General features: G+C 35.8%; 2 protein-coding genes across 7 annotated transcripts in view; both read right to left on the bottom strand.

Annotated features, from left to right (window-relative positions):
* Positions 1-414: 414 nt before the first annotated feature.
* Positions 415-22249, bottom strand: part of KDM6A (lysine demethylase 6A) — a 169478-nt gene continuing 147643 nt past the window's right edge. For 5 of the 6 annotated variants that reach the window (XM_072956580.1, XM_072956581.1, XM_072956583.1 and 2 more), the window contains 6 exons: positions 21876-21990; positions 18037-18224; positions 17081-17222; positions 5391-5517; positions 2960-3130; positions 415-1817 (listed from right to left, as the gene is read on the bottom strand). In XM_072956580.1, the coding sequence (XP_072812681.1) occupies positions 1788-1817; positions 2960-3130; positions 5391-5517; positions 17081-17222; positions 18037-18224; positions 21876-21990 (773 nt within the window). In that variant the 3' untranslated portion in view covers positions 415-1787. The remainder of the gene's footprint in view (positions 1818-2959; positions 3131-5390; positions 5518-17080; positions 17223-18036; positions 18225-21875; positions 21991-22249) is intronic. The other variant, XM_072956585.1, reaches the window with a different exon arrangement.
* LOC102544618 (cytochrome c oxidase subunit 7A2-like, mitochondrial) lies at positions 19976-20543 on the bottom strand. Its single transcript, XM_015247266.3, has one exon. The coding sequence runs from the start codon at positions 20526-20528 to the stop codon at positions 20082-20084; it is 447 nt and encodes a 148-aa protein (XP_015102752.2). The 5' UTR covers positions 20529-20543; the 3' UTR covers positions 19976-20081.

Here is a 22249-nt window from a genome sequence, read left to right as displayed (position 1 = left end):
ATTACCTAACTGGATAAAACATATCCATGCTTTGAAGCCTTCAAACTTTTTCTTGGGGGACAACATACTCTAAAACTATATGAAAAGGAGCACCTGTTAATGCAGTCAGCACAGCATTTCACCAGGCAGGATTATAAATTCTCTTTAGTCATATATAACTTCATTTACAGCATTCCCTATGCTTCTTCGCTGAATTTTCCTGGAAAAAAAAGCTTAGAACAGCGTGACAAAACGAGACTATGTGCCAAATGCAAGGTACCATTATTATAAAATGAAATACTATTATTAATTAGAAGGGACTTGTTCATCCTAATACAGCTTGCTATATGTTACTAGTGACATGGGATTTGCAGACTCCCTCCCCTGCCCAAATCATGTCATGCAAGAAGGAAAGTATGAAATGTCAAAACTGCCTAACATGAAAAAATAAGTCTCTTAATTTATTTGCATTCTAAAATAGAGCCCTTCATCTGAATCTTCTTTCCATATAAAGCATTACTAAGCGATGTACAGATCCGTCAAACCCATACAACATTCCCTTTAAAATCTTCAGTTCGATCACTGTTTGTTCTCTACTATTTATACTACATTTTGGCAACAATTGCTTATTCGTCTGTCATTGCAGTAATTGCAACTTAATAATAAACCAGTCTGACATTTTAGGTCTTGAAGATACATACCATATATATTTCTTTAAAAATAATCATACTTTTGTAAGCAATACTTTACAGTAGACACCTCAAAAATCTACCATAAATGTGAAACTTAAAACGAGAAAAGTTTCAGTTCTAAATCTTTATACATATATATCCAGATTTCTATATATATTATATATACATACACAAGTATATATAAAATATATATAATCAGATTTGAAAAATGAACAAAAACTGGGCACTGTACATAAAGTCTTTTTAAAACTCAAACAATAGAAAACTCTTTAAACATTAAACAATTTTAATAAAAGTTTCTGTACAATGCTAAGCAGTTTTATTTACATATAGAAAATGTAATAGGAGTAGTGTTTGAAATTACAGAACTCCTTAAAATTTCAATGGCAGGTAAATCTGGAAAAAATAACAGCATTCCATTCACAAATATCTTCAAGCAATAAATATGTATTTATAAATAGTGTAAATTTACATCAAGATTAGAAACAAAAATCACAAATCTGAAGTTTATTCCTTAGTCTATGTGCAATCCATTATCTTTGTGACTTGGCTGTTAATTTTTTAAACATTTTATTTAGGAACCAAAAGTGTAATAACCGTCATGGTTTCAAAACAAGACAGAAAAACATAAAAGCAGTAAAAAAGTTCCTTACCTAACTTTTCACATTAAAAAAAAGTTGACCAAAGAAAGACTTAAAATTGCTAACTACCTTACAAAGAAATGACCAGCTAGGCTAGTATTTTTTTCCAAGGAAAATTCTGATGGGGGAAAAGATAGATGAAAACCAATTCATCATCCCAGAAATAGAGAAATATAAAAGAGGTTGTGTTCAAGTCAGTAGTCTGTATGATGTTGCCAGTTTTGTCAGATATATACAAAACATGGAAATTATTATTTTTTTTTGTTTTCTGAAGCACAGCTGATCAGCTCTGTGAGAGTCCTGGAGCAGGAGCAATGCTCTCCCCGTCCAGTCGGGTTGACACTCCGCACTTGGAAGGTTGCATAGACACAGTTTTCAGCCAGCAGCCTTACGAGATAGCTACAAAAACCAGTGGTGCAGAACTGGGTTACTTCCTGAATAGCAGAAAAGGTCTCATAATGTCCATGGAACAATATCAAGATGAGGAGGATGGTAATGGAGGAGCCTGAAAATAAAAGTAAAGTATGTTACTTTGGTATACAAATTGTTAATAGTGTTCCCTAGCTCAAGGCTACAAACGTAGTCTGCTTATGAAAGTAGGGAAATGACAATTCTCAAGGAAGTTCAACAGCTTGCCACACTCCGTCAAGCACGACCTCCCTTACTGTCTCCCACCTGGTCAATTTTCCTAAGAGTCTGAGACCATTACGCTATGCTGTGCACCCACAGTTTTCTATACTTCTTCATCAATTGATCAAAAACTCTTGCAGTGTTATTAGGTTGACCATTTTCTTGAGATTACTTAAAAACAAAAAGAAGGCTTGTGGAAAATAATTTAACAAATTAATCACAATTACATTAGCGATCTGCTTCAGAACCTATCTTAACAAGATAATGCATTTTGTTTAACATATTTCAGATAATTTTCTTCTTCAAGCAATCTTGAAGACTGTTCAAGTGAAAATATCAGGAGCTAAATTTCAAAGAATTCAGTTTCTGATCACGTATGTAGGAGAAAAGTATTGGAGGAATTCAGCAATTCATAAATTATGTCTGTGTTTCTATTCATAAAACTACTGATGTGCTCGAGTAAAATGCATCCCCCTAAGCATCTGCTGTTTAAAGTTAAAAACTGTGTGCAATTTATAAAGATACTTGAATTTCATAAGGTTATATAACGTACCAGGAAGTTAAGCTCCATCAAATATTCCCATGAGGTTAATACTTCTGGCAAGGTCAAAATTTTAAATAAATACAATTAGCTCTGAAAGCAGAAGTATATTTAAAAGCACACTTACTGATTCATTTTGTGGACACTGACCTGTGTACACAAACGTTTTGTCAACTGAGATCAAGTCACATCAAATGATGTGATAGTGTTCCAAAAGCACACAAAGATTTTAAAATGTAATTACTGTGACATTATATAGGCTGGTCTCACCCAGGAAGAAAAATGAAAATGAAATATGCCAATTTCATAGGAATAAGTCAAGGAGGGGGGAATGATATGAATATTTCCTCATGTAATAGCTAACAAGCCAAAGGAAAATTTAAAGATTTCATTACCTCCTACTTATCAGGTGACAGAACAAACACTGCTGCTTCCCTATCCAGCTAACTATGTACTCACACGTTGATTTCACTTACTAATGTAAATTGGTCATAGACTTGCATCAGGTCCTCCATTTTGTACTGTTCTAGCACCACAAAATTTTCCAGGTTTCCACTTGTTTTTCGTGCACAATCTTGGCAATGCACTATGTAGGTCTTTCGAGAATTGCTCTCATTAGTGACAAAAAGCAGATCAAAAACCTCCACCTATTTTATACAAGAGAAAAAGCATTCAAATAAATAGTATTTATTTGTTGGACTACTTTAGTAAAATCACAGAGTCTACTTCACATAGAGTTGTTAACAGTGATCACTGGTTAAGAGTAGGTACTAAGACAAACATGGCTATGTTTGAGACTCTTTAATAGACCAGGTTTATTTTGCACCAAACCCAAAGACATGGATGGTGGTGCTTATTTAGGGGAGTGACCTAGGGGAATGAAATACTCATTACAACCACTGGCAAAATCCTAATTCAAAAGTTTGATAATGGTCAGCCTATTTTTTTGTTTTAAATCCAAAACATTAGTATACAATCAGATGAAAGTGATCATTATTTTCCTTTTACTTCTCTGTAACAGTACTCATCACATTACAAAATGATTATAAATCAATAAAAAATGTTAAAAAAAATAGTACTCATCACAGGGCACTGTGTATGAATATCTGTCTTCCTCCATAGACTGAGCTCCTCAAAGATGAACTTTTATTCATCTTTGTCCCTCCAGAGCATATCACAGTGCTTAGTGCTTAGCCAAACCTCAAAACAAAATTTTTAAATGAATATATTCTGATTATTTTGCAGAAAAGGAAACTGACAGGTAAGTGACAGTAAGTGAGTATTCAGCTATAAGCCCCATGTTAAGGAGTATGAGTATAATTAAAAAGTGTATTTATGAGTATAGCATGGTTTTAGAAATAATACCTCTATCTTATAACAGAGAGACTGATGAGTTGCTAAGGTTCAAGCAGGGTATGGAACAATAGTACAGGATAAAAGTCATTCTCAAATACTGGAAAGCTTATATATTCATTTTTCTGAGGTACAACACACCTGACCAGACTCTATCTGATCTCCCAATGACATACTTTGGCCAGGTTACACAACATTAAAATAGCTGATGGATTCAATCATTTCAAATTAAAAGTCCACATCAGAATTACAGAATTTCAAGATTTGGAATGGATCATTAACATCCTTGGCTTTGGCATATCCTTGACATCCTTGAATGTATTCAATGAAAGAAAATTCTCATGACTTCATGTCTTCTTTGAAGTTACGTTAATTAAAATCCCAGACTTCACCATGTTTTCCATTACTATCAATGAGCGACAACACGAACCTCAGGTAATCTGAGCTAGAAAACTTGTGAGCATTTTTCGACCTGTCCCTCACTTCTGCCATTTAATGAGTTGTCTTGTGGATTTTACCTTTGAAATATTTTTGAACTCCTCCTCTTCTTTAATATTCCCACTGCCAGGTGCTAGTCTAGGCCTTAGGATAACAACTCTAACACCACTGCAACAGCCTCCTACCTCCACCCTCCTCAATCACTTTTCTCTCTGAAATACATATCCAACTTGGATGCCTGCACAAAAACTTTTGATGGCATCAGTGACCTCAGAATATCAAATTCCTTAAAATCATTCAAGATGCCACAGTCTCATGTACATTACAATTGTTTATAATTTGTCTTCCCCAAGTAGGATATAAGCTCCTTCAGAGCAGGTACATATTTTTGTTTCTCCATCTCTTGCAAGCCTTGGCAACAGAAGACTAACCAATGTACTGTGAATTGTAACAGAGAAGACTGAACAATGATCTGCCTGGAGCTACACTGAACTATATCCAGTTTTTTGGCATCTGTCTATGTCTGGACAGTTTAAAATCTCAAGACTAAACTTGACGATTATCATCTGAAATGATAATCGGTATCCGTGGGGTATTGGTTCCAGGTACCCCTATGGATAACAAAATCTGAGGATGCTCAAGTCCCTTGTATAAAACATTGTAGTAACTGCACATAATCTATGCAAATCCTCCTCTACAGTTTAAATCATCTCTAGATTACTTATGATACCTAATATAATATAAATGCTATGTAAATAGTTTTCAATGCATGGAAAATTTAAGTTTTGATTTTAGGAACTTTCTGGAATTTTCCCCCCTGAATACGTTTGATCTGCAGTTGGTTGAATCCAGACAGGAACCCGTGGATACAGAAGGCCAACTGTTAATCTACCAGATAAATGACTCCAGTAGATACTTTAAGAGTTAACTCACAGTGAAACAGTGTATCACCAGATTAAATTTTAATAGTAGCTAAATAACAAGATTGAGTACAATGTCAATTTCAGTAAAATGCATTACATAAAAGTCTAAATGTATTTAAAAAAATAACTAAAGAGAAACCAAACCTGGAGAGGCAAGAGGTTTATAAAACTGTGGGTAAGAACAGTCACCTACCTCACAAATGCTACAGTAATGCGCGGGCTCTTCTTTTGTCCGCCCATGCCATATAATCTCTTTTCCTGCAGCAATGAGAGCTTCCCTCAATGTCTGACACTGCTTCAGAGTTCTCAGAAGACAATACCTATATTGTGGGGGAAAAATTTATTTGTGACCAGCACCTGAATATTGAATATTTTTAGCATGAAGGATGTTATCAATAGAAGTCATGCCAAGAGACTCTGTTCTAGTATTTGTGACGTCATCATTTTTCTCTCATCAATTTCTCGGATAGTCTCAGACTTTAAAGATAAGGCCAATGCTCAGCAGGTCTGACAATGACGTTATTTGATCACTTACAGTTGGAATAACTGATAATCTGAATGTCAGAATATAATAACCTGACTCCTTGTTTGAATATAAGCTGCTAATTTTGGTTGTTATTTGGGCAAGTCAATTAACCTCTCTGGGAGTCAATGTCCTTATCCTTGAAATAAGGGGTCTGAATTTTAGGTCTGAACTCTGATTCTAAGAAAGGCAGGAAAGCACATTATTTCTATCAGTACTACCTTAGACACTCATAAATAGCATCATCTATACAGTTGCTCTTGAAATTTCTGAGTATATAAGCAAAAAAGTATGGGTTTCATCACCATACAGTACAGAAATGGTTTCATTATAATGCTGAAGATGAAAAAAATACCTAATTGCTTGATTTTACCTTGAAGATAATATAGTGAAGTCTTTCATTTATATCAACACAATTGAACTTTTCTTGTAATTTATACCTTTTTCTAAATTCATGATGCTAATGATATAGAGAATTCTCCTGTTTTTTTTTCACCCTATAGTTTGCTGTCAGTACTTGGAACTGTCTGCTAAGTTCTCTTACTTTCCTGTGAATCTTAGTAGCTCAGGCTCTTCCTTTGAATAGAGAAGTTAGACTAGATGATCTGCATGGCACTTTCCAGGTCTAAAATTTGGAGACAATGAAAATAACCCTAAAGAAAAGGAAATGGATTTAGCAACTGAGTGTTGTTTGAAAGTAAAGGTCTTATCTATTTTATTCACGCTGTCTACTCACCTCCTGGGACAGTGCCAGGCATATAGGAGATGCTCAGTCAACATTTGATCATGGAACTACTAAAACTTAATGTATGATAAGTAATATATTTAACTTCTCTTAATTTATATTTCCTTGCTATTTTATGTTACTAGGTTAAAGTATTATTACTTATCAGAACCCATGTAAATTAAAAGCTAGGGTTAAAAAGATGATTAAAGGGATATGTAAAACTTGACAGCTTATTTAACAAACATAAAACAACGTCAACTTTACAGCTGTAAGGCAAATCCCTTTAAATATCATATTCAAAGAGCTTCTCTCTCAGTTGGGCTCTAGCAATTCTTTTATGTTTAACTTATTTAGAAACAAAATAATGTAATAATGCTTTATTTACACTATTGGTTCCAAGTCAAAACTAGGACAGAGGGTGTGTGTGTGTGTGCACGTGCGCGTGTGTGTAGATGTGCCAGGGGAGGCAGCAAATAAAAATGTGGATCACGGCAAGGAGAGAGCATATAACGTAGACCATGCCGCTAGGTCTTGAATAGTACCTGTTCTTCCCTTTTTCACTCCCCACGTCCCATACAATTCATCTCCGAAGGCACTGATCTTACTGAACAAGCTTTCCAAGGAGGGCCTCAAAATAAGGTCTTTTTCACAGAAAAATAATTCCTAGAACTATGCAGATAACTTTGGAAGATTTGTAGATACAACCATACTCCCACGTGGGAAAACAAACAAAAATAATAAAACAATATAATAAAAATAAATAATTAATTGAAAATAAGAACCAGACAGGAAACATGGTATTAGGTACTACACACATACTATGCCATTTAGGCCTCTTAACAATCTTGTGTAGGAGGCATTGTTGTCTCCACCTCACGAATAAGGAAACCAGGGCCCAGAGAAGCTGCTGTCATAAAGCTATTTTTAAGTGACTGGGCTAGGGGTTTGCAAAAGCAGAACATCGCACGTTTCCCCGCACTATCTCACACTGTACTATCTTCTTTCTGGTCTCTTCATATCTTCTTCCCCATCCCCTCCCTCTTCTGAAGATGAAATGCTAGGGGTTTGCAAAAGCAGAACATCGCACGTTTCCCCGCACTATCTCACACTGTACTATCTTCTTTCTGGTCTCTTCATATCTTCTTCCCCATCCCCTCCCTCTTCTGAAGATGAAATACTTGGAGCTTGGCCAGCACAGGCCCCCACCCCTACCCCAACAAACACAGAGCCTTGGTTCTGTACAGTATCATTCCTCTCTACTCAGCGAATGAACTTTCATCTCCAATGCTACTGACTACTTTGATGGTTAGATTGTAGTTTATAATTTATGGCTAGTTTGGTAGTTTCATCTAGAAAAAGGCAATATATTACTTTTCTGCAAACAATAAAGGGTTAGAGCTAGGGTTGCTAAGAATAAACACCATGCCATGAAATCACAGCTCCAAAATTTTTATTTTGTGAGATATTGGAACCTTAGAAAATCGACAGCTCTATTAATCTGATCTGACAAGAAATAACCAAATTGTGGCTTCTGCCTTGCCCTTAAGTTTCTTCCCCTAACGTTAAAATTTTTTGTTCCTTCCCATTTTCAAAAGGTAGCAGTGAGATGTGAGGGTGATCCAGCTGCGACAGCTATCATCCCACTGATCACCAGGGTTGATTCGGGTGATCTGGCTGGCTAGGCAGGTGTCCCCTTCCTCCCTCATCCACTCCATGTGCTTGCTTCCCTCCCGAAGCTCAGTCGAAGAGGATGACCTTCCCCGATAGAGGAGGACCGTGCTTCTCCATCAAGGGTATATGAGTACCTGCACTCCCCTGCTAGGACCTACAAACAAGCTCTCAAAAGGTAGCAGCTGGAATAGAAGGAGAACTGAGAGACTCTTCTGGAGTCCACAGCAATGGGCAGGTCCTCAAGAAAGGATATGATTCAACTGAAGTGTAGGAAAAATAGAAAATAAACAGGTGTAAGGAAAGGAACCTAGGGAAGATACAGATATAATATTCAAGACTTAACTGTTCTGCTTTGATTAATCCCAGACCGATTTTATATGAAGACAATTTTTTAGTGTATTGAAGAGCTAAAAGTCAAAGTCAAACATTAGGATTGTAATCTTTCACCTTAATTTTGCTGAATTTTATAACATTTACTTAATAGAAATTAAGAATTCAATTTGTTAAAAACAAAATTATAAATCACTAGCAAAAAGCATAAAAATGTAGAAGATAGAAGATGCTGTTTTAAATAAATGCATTTTAGGAACAGGGTCAGGAATCACTTCAAGAGCTAGAGAAGCTTGGAATGCAACTCCCCTTTGACTTTTCAGGCTCAGTCAGGATCAGTCTGGTTTCAGGACACAAGCCCTGTTTTCGGTTGTTTGGATAATAAACTACATAGAAAGGCAGGGGATAATAAAGGCAGTTCTGGTTTGGAAGAAAATCACAAAGAGGAGGCTGATGGAGGGCTTGGTTTATTTGAGGTTACACAGAAGGGTATAATCCAACCAAAAACCCATCTGGCAAAGATGAAACCTAAAGAGGGATGGAATTCCAGAAAATGGCTTGACAAAGAGGCTAGAAATGAAAATATACTTGAAATACTAGAATAAAAAACCTGAAGGCAATGAGAACAAATGATCATACGCAATATATTTATAAATCAATATACATTACACAAAAGATAAATAGACATAGTATGCCATGGATGCTAAAAGGAAGGAGTGCACAACTTCAAGCGAGGGGAGGCAGAACTCACAGAAGTTCACATGAAGAAGTTGTCAATTTACATATGAACAGGAAGGACAAGTGGGAGAAAGGCACCTTCTAGGCAAAAGGAATTCCATGAACAAAGGTAGTGTGGGGATTATTTAGGGAATAAACAATTGTTCTTGTGATTTTAATCTTGGGATGAGGAGAATAAAAGAAAGAACGAAGCCATAATAATATTACATTATGAAGTTAAGAAAACACTGGGAATTATTGACAGTCTGTGGGTAACCTAAGTTTCCAAAGTAAGTTCCCAAATATCAGTGTGGAGGTAAGATGAAGCAAGGGTTAACCCGGTATGGCACTTTTAAAGCCTTTACGGTAACAATCTCAGCCACTAAGAAGTAGGTGATGGACAAATTTTAAAAGTATACCAAGAAGTGCCTTGCCCTGCCCAATCTCTTACTGAAAGAGCCATGTAGGCAAAGTGAGCTGACACATGAGCCCTCAAAACTTGCATTCCCCTAGGACAACAGAGAGTGTCTGAATGTCAGTTAAGACACCTAACAGTTTCATTTAAACCAAGCACATGGCTGAAAATCAAGGTCTCAGTCAATGATAAAATGAGTATCTTATAAATTTTAAACTCTCAGATGGAAAAAACAAGCATGAAAGCAAATCTATGTTAACCATGAGATTGCAGAGTTTTAGAATTTTTAGATTTGTTTGCTCAACGTTATCACAAAGCACTGTATATTTAACCCAATGGTATATTAGGACCCCCACTCAGGACAACAGCACGAGAATCTATGCTAACTATGAACTGATCTTCGTGGCTATACCCTCTTGTCCAATTATTAGGCCAACAGGCTATGACTCACGAGTTGTAGAACACCTCGTATATCCACTTAAACAAGGGAATCAAAGGGAAAAGGGAGTTAATATTTAAGTTTGTTTAGGGTGTCCCTAACTTGCCTGAATCATAGGATTCATCTAGGCCACTGTGAAAGACTCCTAGGGTTCTTCACATAGAGCTTTGAATTTACTTGTTAGGAACAGAGTCTAGAGATCTATTTTAGTAAGAGTCTCAGGTGGTTCTTATGATTAGGCAAGAAAACCAGTGCAAACCTCTTACTTCATAAGTGACAAAATTGGAAACAATGTCTAAAATTTAAAACACTATTTTTCAGCAAATCACCACGTTTTTATGAACAGAGCCTTAAGAGAGCACAGAGAGAAAGCCATAAAGCAGGTAAAAGCACAGATTGTGGAGCCAGACTGCCTGGGTTCATATCCCAGCTCTATATGTATTTCTTTTTCTCTGTGCCTCAGTTTCCTCAGCTGTAAAAAGGGGACACCTAACTCACAGTACTATTATGAGGATTACATACGTTACATAAAATGCTCAGATTAACACCTAGAAGTTAGTGATCTGTATTTGAACTTGACATGACATTATTAAATTGTGTTAAGATAATTATTTAATTACTAAAGTGAAGTAATTTTTTATATTTGAAGACACTGTGCAATGAACGCCAACTGAAAGTATAACAGTTACACCCAAAAGAACATAAAACAGATAATTTAAAAGGTGTCTAGATTTCTCAGCCTCAGCACTGCTGTTATCTCGGGCTAGATAATTCTTTGTTGCGGGGTGCTGCCCAGTGCATTGTAGGATGTTTAGCAGTATCCCTAACTTCTACCCACATAATTATCAGTAGCACCCCTCCCACTCAAGTCATAACATTGCCGTATGTCCTCTGGGGAAGAGGGGAGGGGAGGTAAAACTGCCCGCAGTTGAGAACCACTAGACTAGCTTCAATGTAGGAGGTATCTGGAAGAATGTGAAGCAGAGTATGAAGATTAGCTTATTTTAGTAAAATAGCTAGGATGTAGAAATTGAAAGAGATTTACAAAATGACTTACTCAGATAAAGGACTTTATGGAATTCCAGGGCTCTGAAAGACCCAACCTGAACTTGAAAGTACAGAGAGAAAAACCAGAGGGGCGTTAACTTTTTAAAATAACTGCAGGTAGTTGTCTCAAAATGGTAATGAGGGATTAGCAGGCAACACAGGAGAAAACACCAATTCCCATTATTAATCACTCAGTGCAAATAAATACAGGTTCATAATCTCATCATAATCCCACAAATTTTTCATAAATTTTGCATAAACTCATTGGTATTGAAACTTGATCTGGGGCTTTTTACTGCTTTCACTTAGCTCATCAGAGTGACTATATGTTTAACTGCAGAAGTATCAGTGTATTTGATTTCAGGATACTGCCACAGACTCTGATGGGAGAGTAAAATACATTATAAATGCACTGTATTACCTTCCTAAATCCAAAGATTCTGAATACCAAAATGCATTTGGCCTAAGGAATTTAGGATAAGGGACTATGGAGCTGTAGTATCACTTCTATGAAGCATTTCCTAAAAGTTCCCCTCTTTCCGAAGTGCCTTCCTCTGTTCTCCCCTATTTTTTTTAAAACCAGTATCTCCATCATTTAAGCAAAGATCACGTATTTTAATGTTTTGACTATTTCCCCACTTATTTTAAGCAGTCTGAGAAGTGATCAAATCCTTTTATCACCTAGCATGATACTTGAGTACCAACTCAGTTCACAGTATGTATTAAACAAATACCTATTCTACAATTTTGAAATCCCAGTCTATAGATAAACAAGATTACACTGTATAGCACAGGGAAATATACACAAAATGTTATGATAAATCACAGAGAAAAAAATGTGACAATGAGTGTGTATATGTCCATGAATGACTGAAAAATTGTGCTGAACACTGGAATTTGACACAACATTGTAAAATGATTATAAATCAATAAAAAATGTTAAAAAAAAAAACAACAAATATGACAGACTGAAAAGAACTGGGTAGAGCTGAGTGAGTGAGTGGACGGAGAAGGCACAAGGTCATGTTGCCTAAGTTCTTAATGGTTGGGCAGACTTACCACTTAACCACGTAAACCGAAACATCACACATTGTAGACTCACAGTCTTTAAGAACTAAAAACAATTAATTCAGGGGAAAAGTTAAAGAACATCTTTGCAAATGCTCCCCACTCACTTCTTGTGTCTAGCTGATATTTTTTTCTTTTAAAATAGCCTGCGATTCATATGCTTAATGTAAACTAAATCAATGCCTTACTGAAAGATAATTTTAAAGGAGAAGAAAAAAGAGGGGAGGTGTAAAAATTGCAGTTCATATTAAAGATGGTTTAAAAATACCAAATGAAGTGGTAAAAATAAATAGAAAATTCAAGCACACATCTAAAAGAAATGGAGAAATGGCTGACAAGGTAAGTGGGGATTTGTAAAGAAAGGTTACATCTGTGCCTTTGTATGTTTAGAATAGCTGGTTGCTGCTGGTGACCTCAGCAAGACAAGGGACAGGAGTATATTCAAAGTGGGAGGTCAAATTGCTGTGGATGGTAGAGTGAATAGGAGATAAAGAAAATGACTCAAAGCAGAGGGAAGGAATTCCAAGGGAGAATCATCTCTTAAGCATTGGCATGGCTAACCAGCCAGGACAAACTAATACCTCTTCCTCTTGTTTTGACTGCTCTCTGGAATCCCGCATTTCCTACAGCTTCTGTTAAACAGCTCTGCACAACTCTTCTACTGGCTCCTCACACTTGTCACTGTTCCAAAATGAAGCCCTGTGCCACAGATACATTCAAGTGGCTTTTACATAAGATGGGTGCAGGCTTATTAAATCCTGGCTCTAACCAAATGGGTGACCCTGGGATGCTGAGAGGCATAACTGAGACACAGTCTGGAAAGTACTTTGTTCAGTGCTTGGCTAAAGACCAAGCTGAGTTTATTAACAACATTATTATAAAACCATCTAGAATCTAGACTTGAAAACCCCAAAGTATTTACTTCTTTCTTCATTTACTTGACTTACTTCTTTTTCTTATCACCCAGAAGCTAATTCTATTTAACTTCTAGAAACATCTTTATGAAACTCAAATTACATATTGGATAAAAACCCACCAAAAGCTCTCCAACAGAATAAACTTAAGTTTGACACACATGATCTGCCACTAAGAACTTTTACAGTTGTAAATATCTTATTCTACTACTCATCACACATATTGTGCTCAAGCCAGAATGTACCACTGTCTGTTGTTGTCAACACATACAGAGCAGAGTAGCATCATATATACATTTAAGCTCATGTAAATACACAGCAGGGAAGGAAGTCAGGAGAGAGAGCAAAGGAGGTAGGTGGTAAGGAGAAAATGAGACCAGGAGGAAGAGAAGATGATCTGGAGTGAGTATACATTTACTGTTCCTCTAGGCAGTTGGATTTCCTCTGAACCTCTCACAATGGAAGCTGTTTATCATGCTGAGTAAGAACCTTAGTAGTTAGTACACAGGGGCTCTCCAAATATTCTGCCTGGTGCTCTACTGAAGAAAAAGGGACTTATTCCTTCACTGGAGGAAAACATGACTGTGTTAGACTGAAGGAGACATGGTATGTATGTATACTGTTATTTTATAGATGAACTGAGGAATCTTTCTGATGGCACAAGACTTTGATCTTAAGTTGGCTTTAGCTACTATTCCTCTCTTCTCTCCCTGCCTCCACATCTTCATCCTTCACACAAAATATCTGCCTCCCAGAATACATAAACTTCTGAAGACTTCTCTGACTCCAAGGCGCTGGAAAGAATCCAGTGAATCTCTTGTTGTATTTCTTCCAGTCTATTTATTTAAATGCACTAACTTTTACTTCCAGATACAACCTATACTACACACACACATACACACTCTCTCTCAAGCCTGGAGCCTTGTATACAGTCAGCAAATATTGATTAAATGAAAGAAAATACAAATAAAAGAAAGGGAGCAATGTTGACTTGTGAAAAGTACATTTTCACCAATGGAAGTTTACAGAGCAAGGCCTAAGGTCTGGATTTATGGTTAACATTTTCAATCTGTGTGATGAGAAGCAGAGCTTGCTAATTACATCTCACGACAAACTCAACCTGGGAGCAGAATTCTTATCATAATGAGGAACACAATCAAGAGTCAAATGATTGGACATTTTGTAGTACAGAGTAAAAATGGAGTAAGGTAAGTATGTAAGTACGTTTACTTAGATTAAAAAAAAAAGTAAGGAAGGTATGAGGAACAACAGTATCACCAGTAATTTTAAGCAGAAAAACATTCAAATTATGTATATCCAATTTCAACACAAGACAACCTTATAACAAAGATAATGCTACTGTCAATGCTCAACATTTCAAACATTAAGAGGGACAATGATAAACTAGAATAAGTCTAGAAGGATGGTAAGGATGATAGCAGCGAGGGGGATGAAAGATGATAGAGATGAGATGTTTAAATTAACAAACACCAGGTAGGAAGAAGAAGAGCATCTGACAATGATCCTGTCCTTGATTCCCTTTTCCCTCTTACCCCAACACCCAATCTGTGAGCAAGCCTTTCTGATGGCACAAGCTTTTAGTTTCACCACAGCCCCTAATTTAACACCTCTCTCTACCCCCTGTCTAGGTTGATCTTTCCTGTTGCAGCTGCCTCGTGATCCCCTACACACACTTCTAATCTTGCCCTTTGGAATCCATTCTCTACAAAAGCAACCAGATTAATTTTTCTAAATTTTAAATCAGAATCTATCCCTCTCCTACTTAAAATCATCCAATGGTAACCTGTAACACCCCAAATTAGTACATAAATAAAACGTCCTAAGTGTCCGTATATGATCACACGTGCTTCCTGCTCTGTTCACTGAGCCTACCGTTACCCCCTCTTTCTCTCATTCTGCTACAGTCACACTGTCCTTTCTGTCCTTTAAACATACCTAAATTGTTCCCAATTCAGTCTTCACTTGTTCCCTGGGCCTGAAATGTTGCACCTCTAGATCTTCATGTAGTTGACTCCATCTCATTGCTCAGGTCTAAACACAAAACTCATCTTCCCAGACACCTTTTCTGACTACTTCAGAAAAAGCAGCACTCTCATCCCGCTACATATATTATCTATTTTACCTTGTTCATATTACTTATCATGAATTTATTTAACTGCCTGGAGGTCTGTCTTGCTGCACTAGAATTTAAGCCCTCTGAGTGCCAGGATTTTAACTTACACATCGCTATGTCCAGCATTAGTGCCTTAGAATAGTGTTTGGTATGGAGCTGGCTCTCACACTTGTTGAATGGGATTCTACCTAAATCCCAAATATACTCAAGGAATTGGGACCAAATGACAAGCAGATTTTAGGCCAAATTTGTAAAGAACTTTCCAGAATTATAGTGAGGTAATGAGAATGTTGAAGAAGTTGCCGGATGGCCACAAATTATAGATGCTATAAAAGGGATTATTACATGAAGGGGAATCTTGAGTAAATGATCTTTAAAATACTTTCTAATTATAAAATCCCAATCCATCCAAAAAGTGATGAGTCACTTTCAGTCTACATAGCTGTTATATATAAATGGTTCCTATACTGCACTATCCCTTTACCTTCAGGTGAGCTGAATTAGCCTCTAGTTTATGCCTATTTCCAACTTACTAAACAACTTCAGTGACTTTACATTATTTTTTTCCCAAAAAGTAACCCTGAACTTGCTATTCAGAGTAAAATACCAATCTAAGATATAATAGAAAAAACAAATAGACAACCCCACTACCAATTACATTTATAGAGTATGGTACCTAAGATCCAACTTTTTAAAGGATTTGTACATTACTTGCTATAAGTTGTTTTTTGTTACCTTTGTCTCCCCCTACCACTTCTGCCCAGGGCTAGATAAAATAGTGCAACTGATAAAAGAAGTAAGATCATCCACAGGCATGTTACCTTGGCCACACAATTTCTGTTTGAATAAAACTTTAGATTTTGGTTTGAAATCATTTTAATAAGCCAGAATTCCTTTCAAAAGACAGTATTTTGAAAATAACACACGTTGACCAAATTAATATAGCTGCAGGAGAAATACTTAAAGGTAAATACTATTTTAACAAAGATGAAGACAAACTTATTTTATCAGTGAGTATAAAGCAGTGTATTCCAAAATGAGTTTTTGAGATTAATTCTTCAAAGATACTGGTCAAACAAATAAGTTTGGGAGATATAATACATTATAACCCTTCTCCCCCACTCAAAAAACAAAACAAACCACCACACACCAACCCTTATAAATAAGTGTCTAAAACATTTTACAAAAAACTTAAACATTAAAAAAAAAGGACTTGTTGAACTTTATACAATTCATTATTTCCCATATTTCTTTGACCAGAATTCCCCACCTTTTGAGGCTGTAAGTAGTAGCGGTAGAAAACAGTTTAGGGAAACACTGCTATACAGCACTGTTTAAAAATGTTACTTCTAAAGATCTACAAAATAGCTAGGATAGAAACTGTCACGATAAATGAGAAGCTTATTGGGAAATATGTATTCAAATAACTTGTATTAAGTGTTTAAAGCAGATAAGAAAAGGGACAATTATAAGATGGATGATTTAATAAAAATTTTAAAAGTTAACGTTTAAGTCAAATCCCTATATTAAATGTTAATTTCTCTGTACCAGCAATTATTTTTTGATGCCATCCCCTCCCCCTGATACTAAGGGCAGTCTTTCAACATTAAAACTAAAGTTCTCCTAGGAATCAAGTGGTTCAGAGGGCAGTGAGGAAGCACAGGTTCGTGAATCTACTGGTTTAGAATCATTTGTGCTTTTGTTCCTCTTTGTACCACAGTGGACTGACTATTTGGAAGGGAAAATACTTTCAACATGTGGATTTTCGTATTACATTTTGCTAGACATGTGGACCATTTTGTTTTGCTGTCAAAATAATTCTATGGGGGTAAGAAAGTATTGAATAGTTAACACTCCCCAAAAAGAGAGGGACTACAGCAGTTTTAGAAAGCACTTACTTAATCATTTCAAAAAGCTTTGGATCTGAGACCTTGATATTTCGTGCCATATTCCAGGAAAGATGAACCATGGGTACTATTGACTTCACACTTTGCAATTTGTTCCATTCGTACCGTTCCACTGCCAATTTATACTGGCAGGCTAGGAAAAAAAAAACAGTTATAAAGCAACTCAAAGTACCACAGATATGAAGATAACCATTATCACCTTCTCAGGTGATATCATCAACACCAATTCTGAAAATCTCAGAACATTACAAAAATCTTTTTTATGTTTTTTTGATAATTGTGGTTAATAATATTAGTAGCACTCACGTAAAGAGTACTTACTGTAACTATGTGCCAGGCATTGTGCTAAGGTATTTCGATACATTATACCATTTAATCTTTACCATTAACTTCTTAATTTTATCATTTCCATTATACAGATGAAGAAATTGAGGTCCAGAGAGGTAATATAGCTTGCCCAAAGTTGCAAAAGCCAGGTCCTGGTCCTAATCCAGGTCTTTCTGGCTCCAAAGGCCAAATTCTTAAACTTAAATATCTACTGCCTGAAGGCAGGTGTAATTCAAACAGACGTTGACATAATAGGGTTATTCATATGACATACTAGGTAAAAGAAAAATTTTCAAAGAATAAATAACTGCTCTACTTTATTTTCTCCCATAAAGGGTTTCCTGTATAAAACAAAATTGAGCACTCTAAAAATTATTAAAAGTATCTCTTTCTTGTATATAAAGACATACATTTGTGTTATTCGTTCAGATCTATGGTCCTGGATTTCTATCTGTTAACTCAAACAATATCTTGTACTACAAATCAAAATTTTATACAAGGAGACATTCTTCTTTCAATTTTTGGTGAGTTATATTCCAAGAAAAAAAAAGAATAAAACCCATCAGACACAATCCTTTATAAACTAAACTTTTTTTTTTAAAGCATATTCTTTAAAATACCTGTAAGTGGACCAACATTCCAAGCAATGTTGTTGCACCAGCCAATAGCCTGAACCCAATGCACAGTGCCTGCATTTATCCAGACCAAATCTCCAGGTCGCTGAATAAACCTATATACCGGAACATTTGCTTCATAAAGATCTTCAAGGTTGGGCCACCAAGAACCCATTAGGAAATTCAAATTATTTCTGAAATAAGAAAAAATATTGCAAATGGTTCAAGTACTTTAATAAGCTCCTTATAAGACTGGAAGACAATGTCAAGAGTTTTTTAAAATATGCTCATTCATTGCACTGACACTTAATTGTTTATGCAATGAGAAATTGCAGTATGTAAAGTGAGTGAAATTAATTACAGTTAAGTAGTAGATGACTTATCCAAAGATCAGTATTACTTCAGCTGATTTTTCAAAGATCCAAATGAAATCGAAAACTATTTTTAAGTAACACTTATTTACATTAACCTTTAATTTCACTAAAGGCTATTTTGATTAAACCCTTCTTCCTGGAGTACCTAGAAATCTCTAAAAGGTAAATGGAAGGTGGAGACGATATCAAGCCATTTAAATCACTAAGCAGGAACACTATGGCAGATATAAGTTAAATTTCTGAGGAAAAGTAGAACAGAAAGCAGAATGGTCTCTATTACTATTTTGAATCCTAAGCAGGAAAGGGGACAGGATGTCAGTCTCTGTACAGTTTTGATGACTGGTTGACTAAAACCATGCAGCTGAAAAAAACTTTGTCAAAAATGAACACTCATACACACGCACAAATAACCATCATCATCGCCATCACCACCAACATACTTTGGAAATATACTACAGATCATATTACCAAATTTTTCCTTTAAAATCTGGCTGCTTCTTATTCTACTTCATCATGATATGATATGAAGTATTTTTTAAACTACATACAGTCCATAAAAACTTGCCTATAAAGCCAAATATTGTTATAAACACAAATCCTAGCCCTCCTTAACCCATGTGTTGTCATCATAAAGTTGGAGAAAACTTTCTATCCAAAAGCAAGCAAGGAATCAAGTAAGACCATCAAATAATCAAAAGCTAAGGAAAAAGAAAAATCAAACTTACATAAAAGGAAGCATCCCTTTTATCATATAGTCAAATAAATGGCTATTTCATGACAGGTATTATCTAAAGTCATAAAACAAACTACAGATATGGTCAAATCAGTTAATATCAAAAAGTAACAATCCTTATGTGAAACAAAATTACACTGAAATGCTGAGGTAGCAAGTGTTATTCCCACAGCTGAGTTAAATTTACCCTATCTTTCAGACTTTTTTTTTTTGTTTTACCATTCATGTATTTATTCCACAATTAAAACAAATCATAATTTAAAGCCATAACATTTTTAAAAGGTAAAGAATTTGTGTCACAGATGCATTTAATAAAACAGACATTGGTCTAAAGTGCAACACAAAATAGGTGTTCTCTGTTCCCATGGTGGAATAAATACGTTAACAATTACACAAAAAAATTCACTAAAGATCTGAGATGATGCAAATAACCCTTTGAAACAAACTGCCCAATGAACAGAGGCAGGCTGCAAGTAATTTCTATTAACAGTTTACTGCAAGATGGCAAAATCCCCAGTGTGACTACTAACTTATCAAATACCTCATTTCATGTGCCTGGCCTTGGCTTCTATCTTCTTTCCTCAGTCACATCCAAATCCAGAAAGGCTTCTCCACCCCATGCTCAAAATTCCACTATTAGTCCCCAAGAACCTCAGCACAGACTGCCATTAATGAGCCTGTGTGCAACCTTCATTTGGAACCTCCAGGGAAATCAGGAGACCAAACGCGGAGGGCAGCAGCCATTTCTTTAAACAATAGTTTTAGCTATCGAATGAGCTCCGACAGACCATGAGCATTTTATAAACAAGCCAAAAATATTCTTAGTATCTTTCTGTTTTCATGAAAAATGTTAAGAAAGGCCATTCAAAAAAAAAATTTACAGAAATAAAATGAAAATTCAAAGGGTTTATGCCAAAAAGCAAACCAGTCCTCAACAGCCTAACTCATTTGTTTCTCGGCTGTGAAGCCATGTAGAGGGCGATCAGGCAGTAGATGGTCCCTCCCACCGTCAGCGCCATGGTGGTCCGGTAAAGCATTTGGTCAGGCAGGCCTCGTTTCAGGTGGATGGGCACACCGTCAGATTTCTGGAAAAACTTTTGTAGCTCTGGAACTTTGTTTTTCCCAGCATAATCATATGCAGAATTAGAACTCAGTTTAGTTGGTGTGGCAAATATGATAGGTGGTGCTTCTTTGGAAACCAAAGGCCGTAATCCCTGAGGGTTATAAGCGTCGGAAGCCCATGCTCCCGCTAATTTCTGCGTGAAGCCACTAAACTTGTAATACATGTCGGCGGGTGTCCGACTTCCTGGAGCCGCTGCCTGCGCGACTGCTCCAGAGAAGGCCAGACTTTTTAAAACATTATCCTCATGTTCAAGCTTTTTAGGCATCATCTGCCTATTCTAATTAACTTTACTCCCAGGTTACCTCTCCATTCAGATAGGAAAGGGAACTAAATCCTAAATATAGTCAATCCCTACTCAGAAATAATCAACAAGGATCACTGTACTGTAGCTGCAATAATATACTACTACCTCAAAGTTTAAGAAATAAAAATATTTCTACAGCACCACAGAGATTTCCTATGTGACACTGTTCTTTCTCTTGCTACCACTAGACCGCTGGTCTAGTACAGCTTAAAGTAGATCAGGTTATTTTATCACAGCATTTAAAACTTTAAAATTCCACATCTTGGGTTTCCTTACATTAAAGGAAACCTATATGTTAAATAGCGAAGACAACAAAAGGTGACTACCTTTTGCTTGTAGATAAAGAAATTTTAGATTATTACGGTTGTTTCTCCAATTGTATTTACACTTCTTACTAAATCAAGATATTTACAGAAAGATCTTTAAACTCCAAATTTAAAAATTATAAGTTAGTATGTGGAATATGTGTATAATTAGTTTTCAAAGTCTCTCATATTTAAATGTTTTTGATGGCTCTTTCCCCCTTTATCTTACTGGGGTGGGGGGATAGTACCGAATGTATGTATAATTTATGTTTTTAACCATAATAATAATTTCCCAACCTTATTACTAACAGAAAATATCAGGTTCTTAAGTAATGGAGTATTTCTTTTTAAAACAAAATGAGACAAATAATTAAATTTAAATCAGTGAAAACAATTCCAAGGTACCCTTTAACACAAGATAATTAAATAAATGAAAACTTTCTAGAATCTTAAAGAAAGGAACACTTTCACTATGTGAGTTCTTTCAATTCTTGGAAACAAAATCTGAAGCTATTGTTTAAATTTTATAAAAATTCCTTAGGAAAAGTTGCCAATGTAGTTTTAAAAAGAATTTATATCACGATGATACAGCAAAAAGTTAGACATTCAAGCTTGAGTTATTAACAACCTACAAGGGTGCTCAATTATAAAATTCCTTCCACTTCTAAAACCATTTATAGTAAAATAATTTTTCTTGGAATTATAGATCTTTCACATGAGCAAGTATTTGTGCATCAATTGTTTAACCCACTAAAGAACTCAATTTTCTGTCCTCTAAATTCAAGACTATTACTACTGCATGGAGTGATTTCAAGGCATCTTTCTTAAAGCATTCCCAATAACACAAAATAACAAGTTTGGAATCAAATCATTTCAAATGAATTTTCTGCTGAATGGTAAATGAAAACTGATTACATGCATTAGGATATCCAGCTTAGCAAGTTGTTCTTTACAATTATTATTTTTGAGTAATTATGTTTAAAGAAAATTTAGTTTGGAAACCTACTTTTCACAGAAGTCATTCAGAACGCCCCAATAACCTTCAGGAACAACAAACCATTCACAGTCACCTGGACCAATATTTATGTTAACTGAACAGAAGTTGTTATTTTCTTGATGACCTGAAATGTGAAAAGAAAAAAAATCAGCATACCATAAATTTTACAGAAAAATGCATCTTTAGAAATGAAATCTTAGAAACACTCAATAGAGAAGGCTCCAGTGGTATTCAGTTGTTTATATCAGTACAGCATTTTTGTGTCAAGTTTTAGAGCTGAGTTTGGTCAACTCCTAACTTACTCAGTAAGCGTTTCTGTGGAAAACAATCTAAATCACAGTTAAAAGCTTAGGTTCTAAAGCCAGGGTTCTCGGCTTAGTCAT

This window comes from Vicugna pacos, chromosome X, assembly GCF_048564905.1.
Source record: "Vicugna pacos chromosome X, VicPac4, whole genome shotgun sequence".
NCBI lineage: Eukaryota > Metazoa > Chordata > Mammalia > Artiodactyla > Camelidae > Vicugna > Vicugna pacos.
The sequence above is the reverse complement of the archived record's forward strand: the minus strand, read 5'-3'. Positions and strand labels throughout refer to the sequence as shown.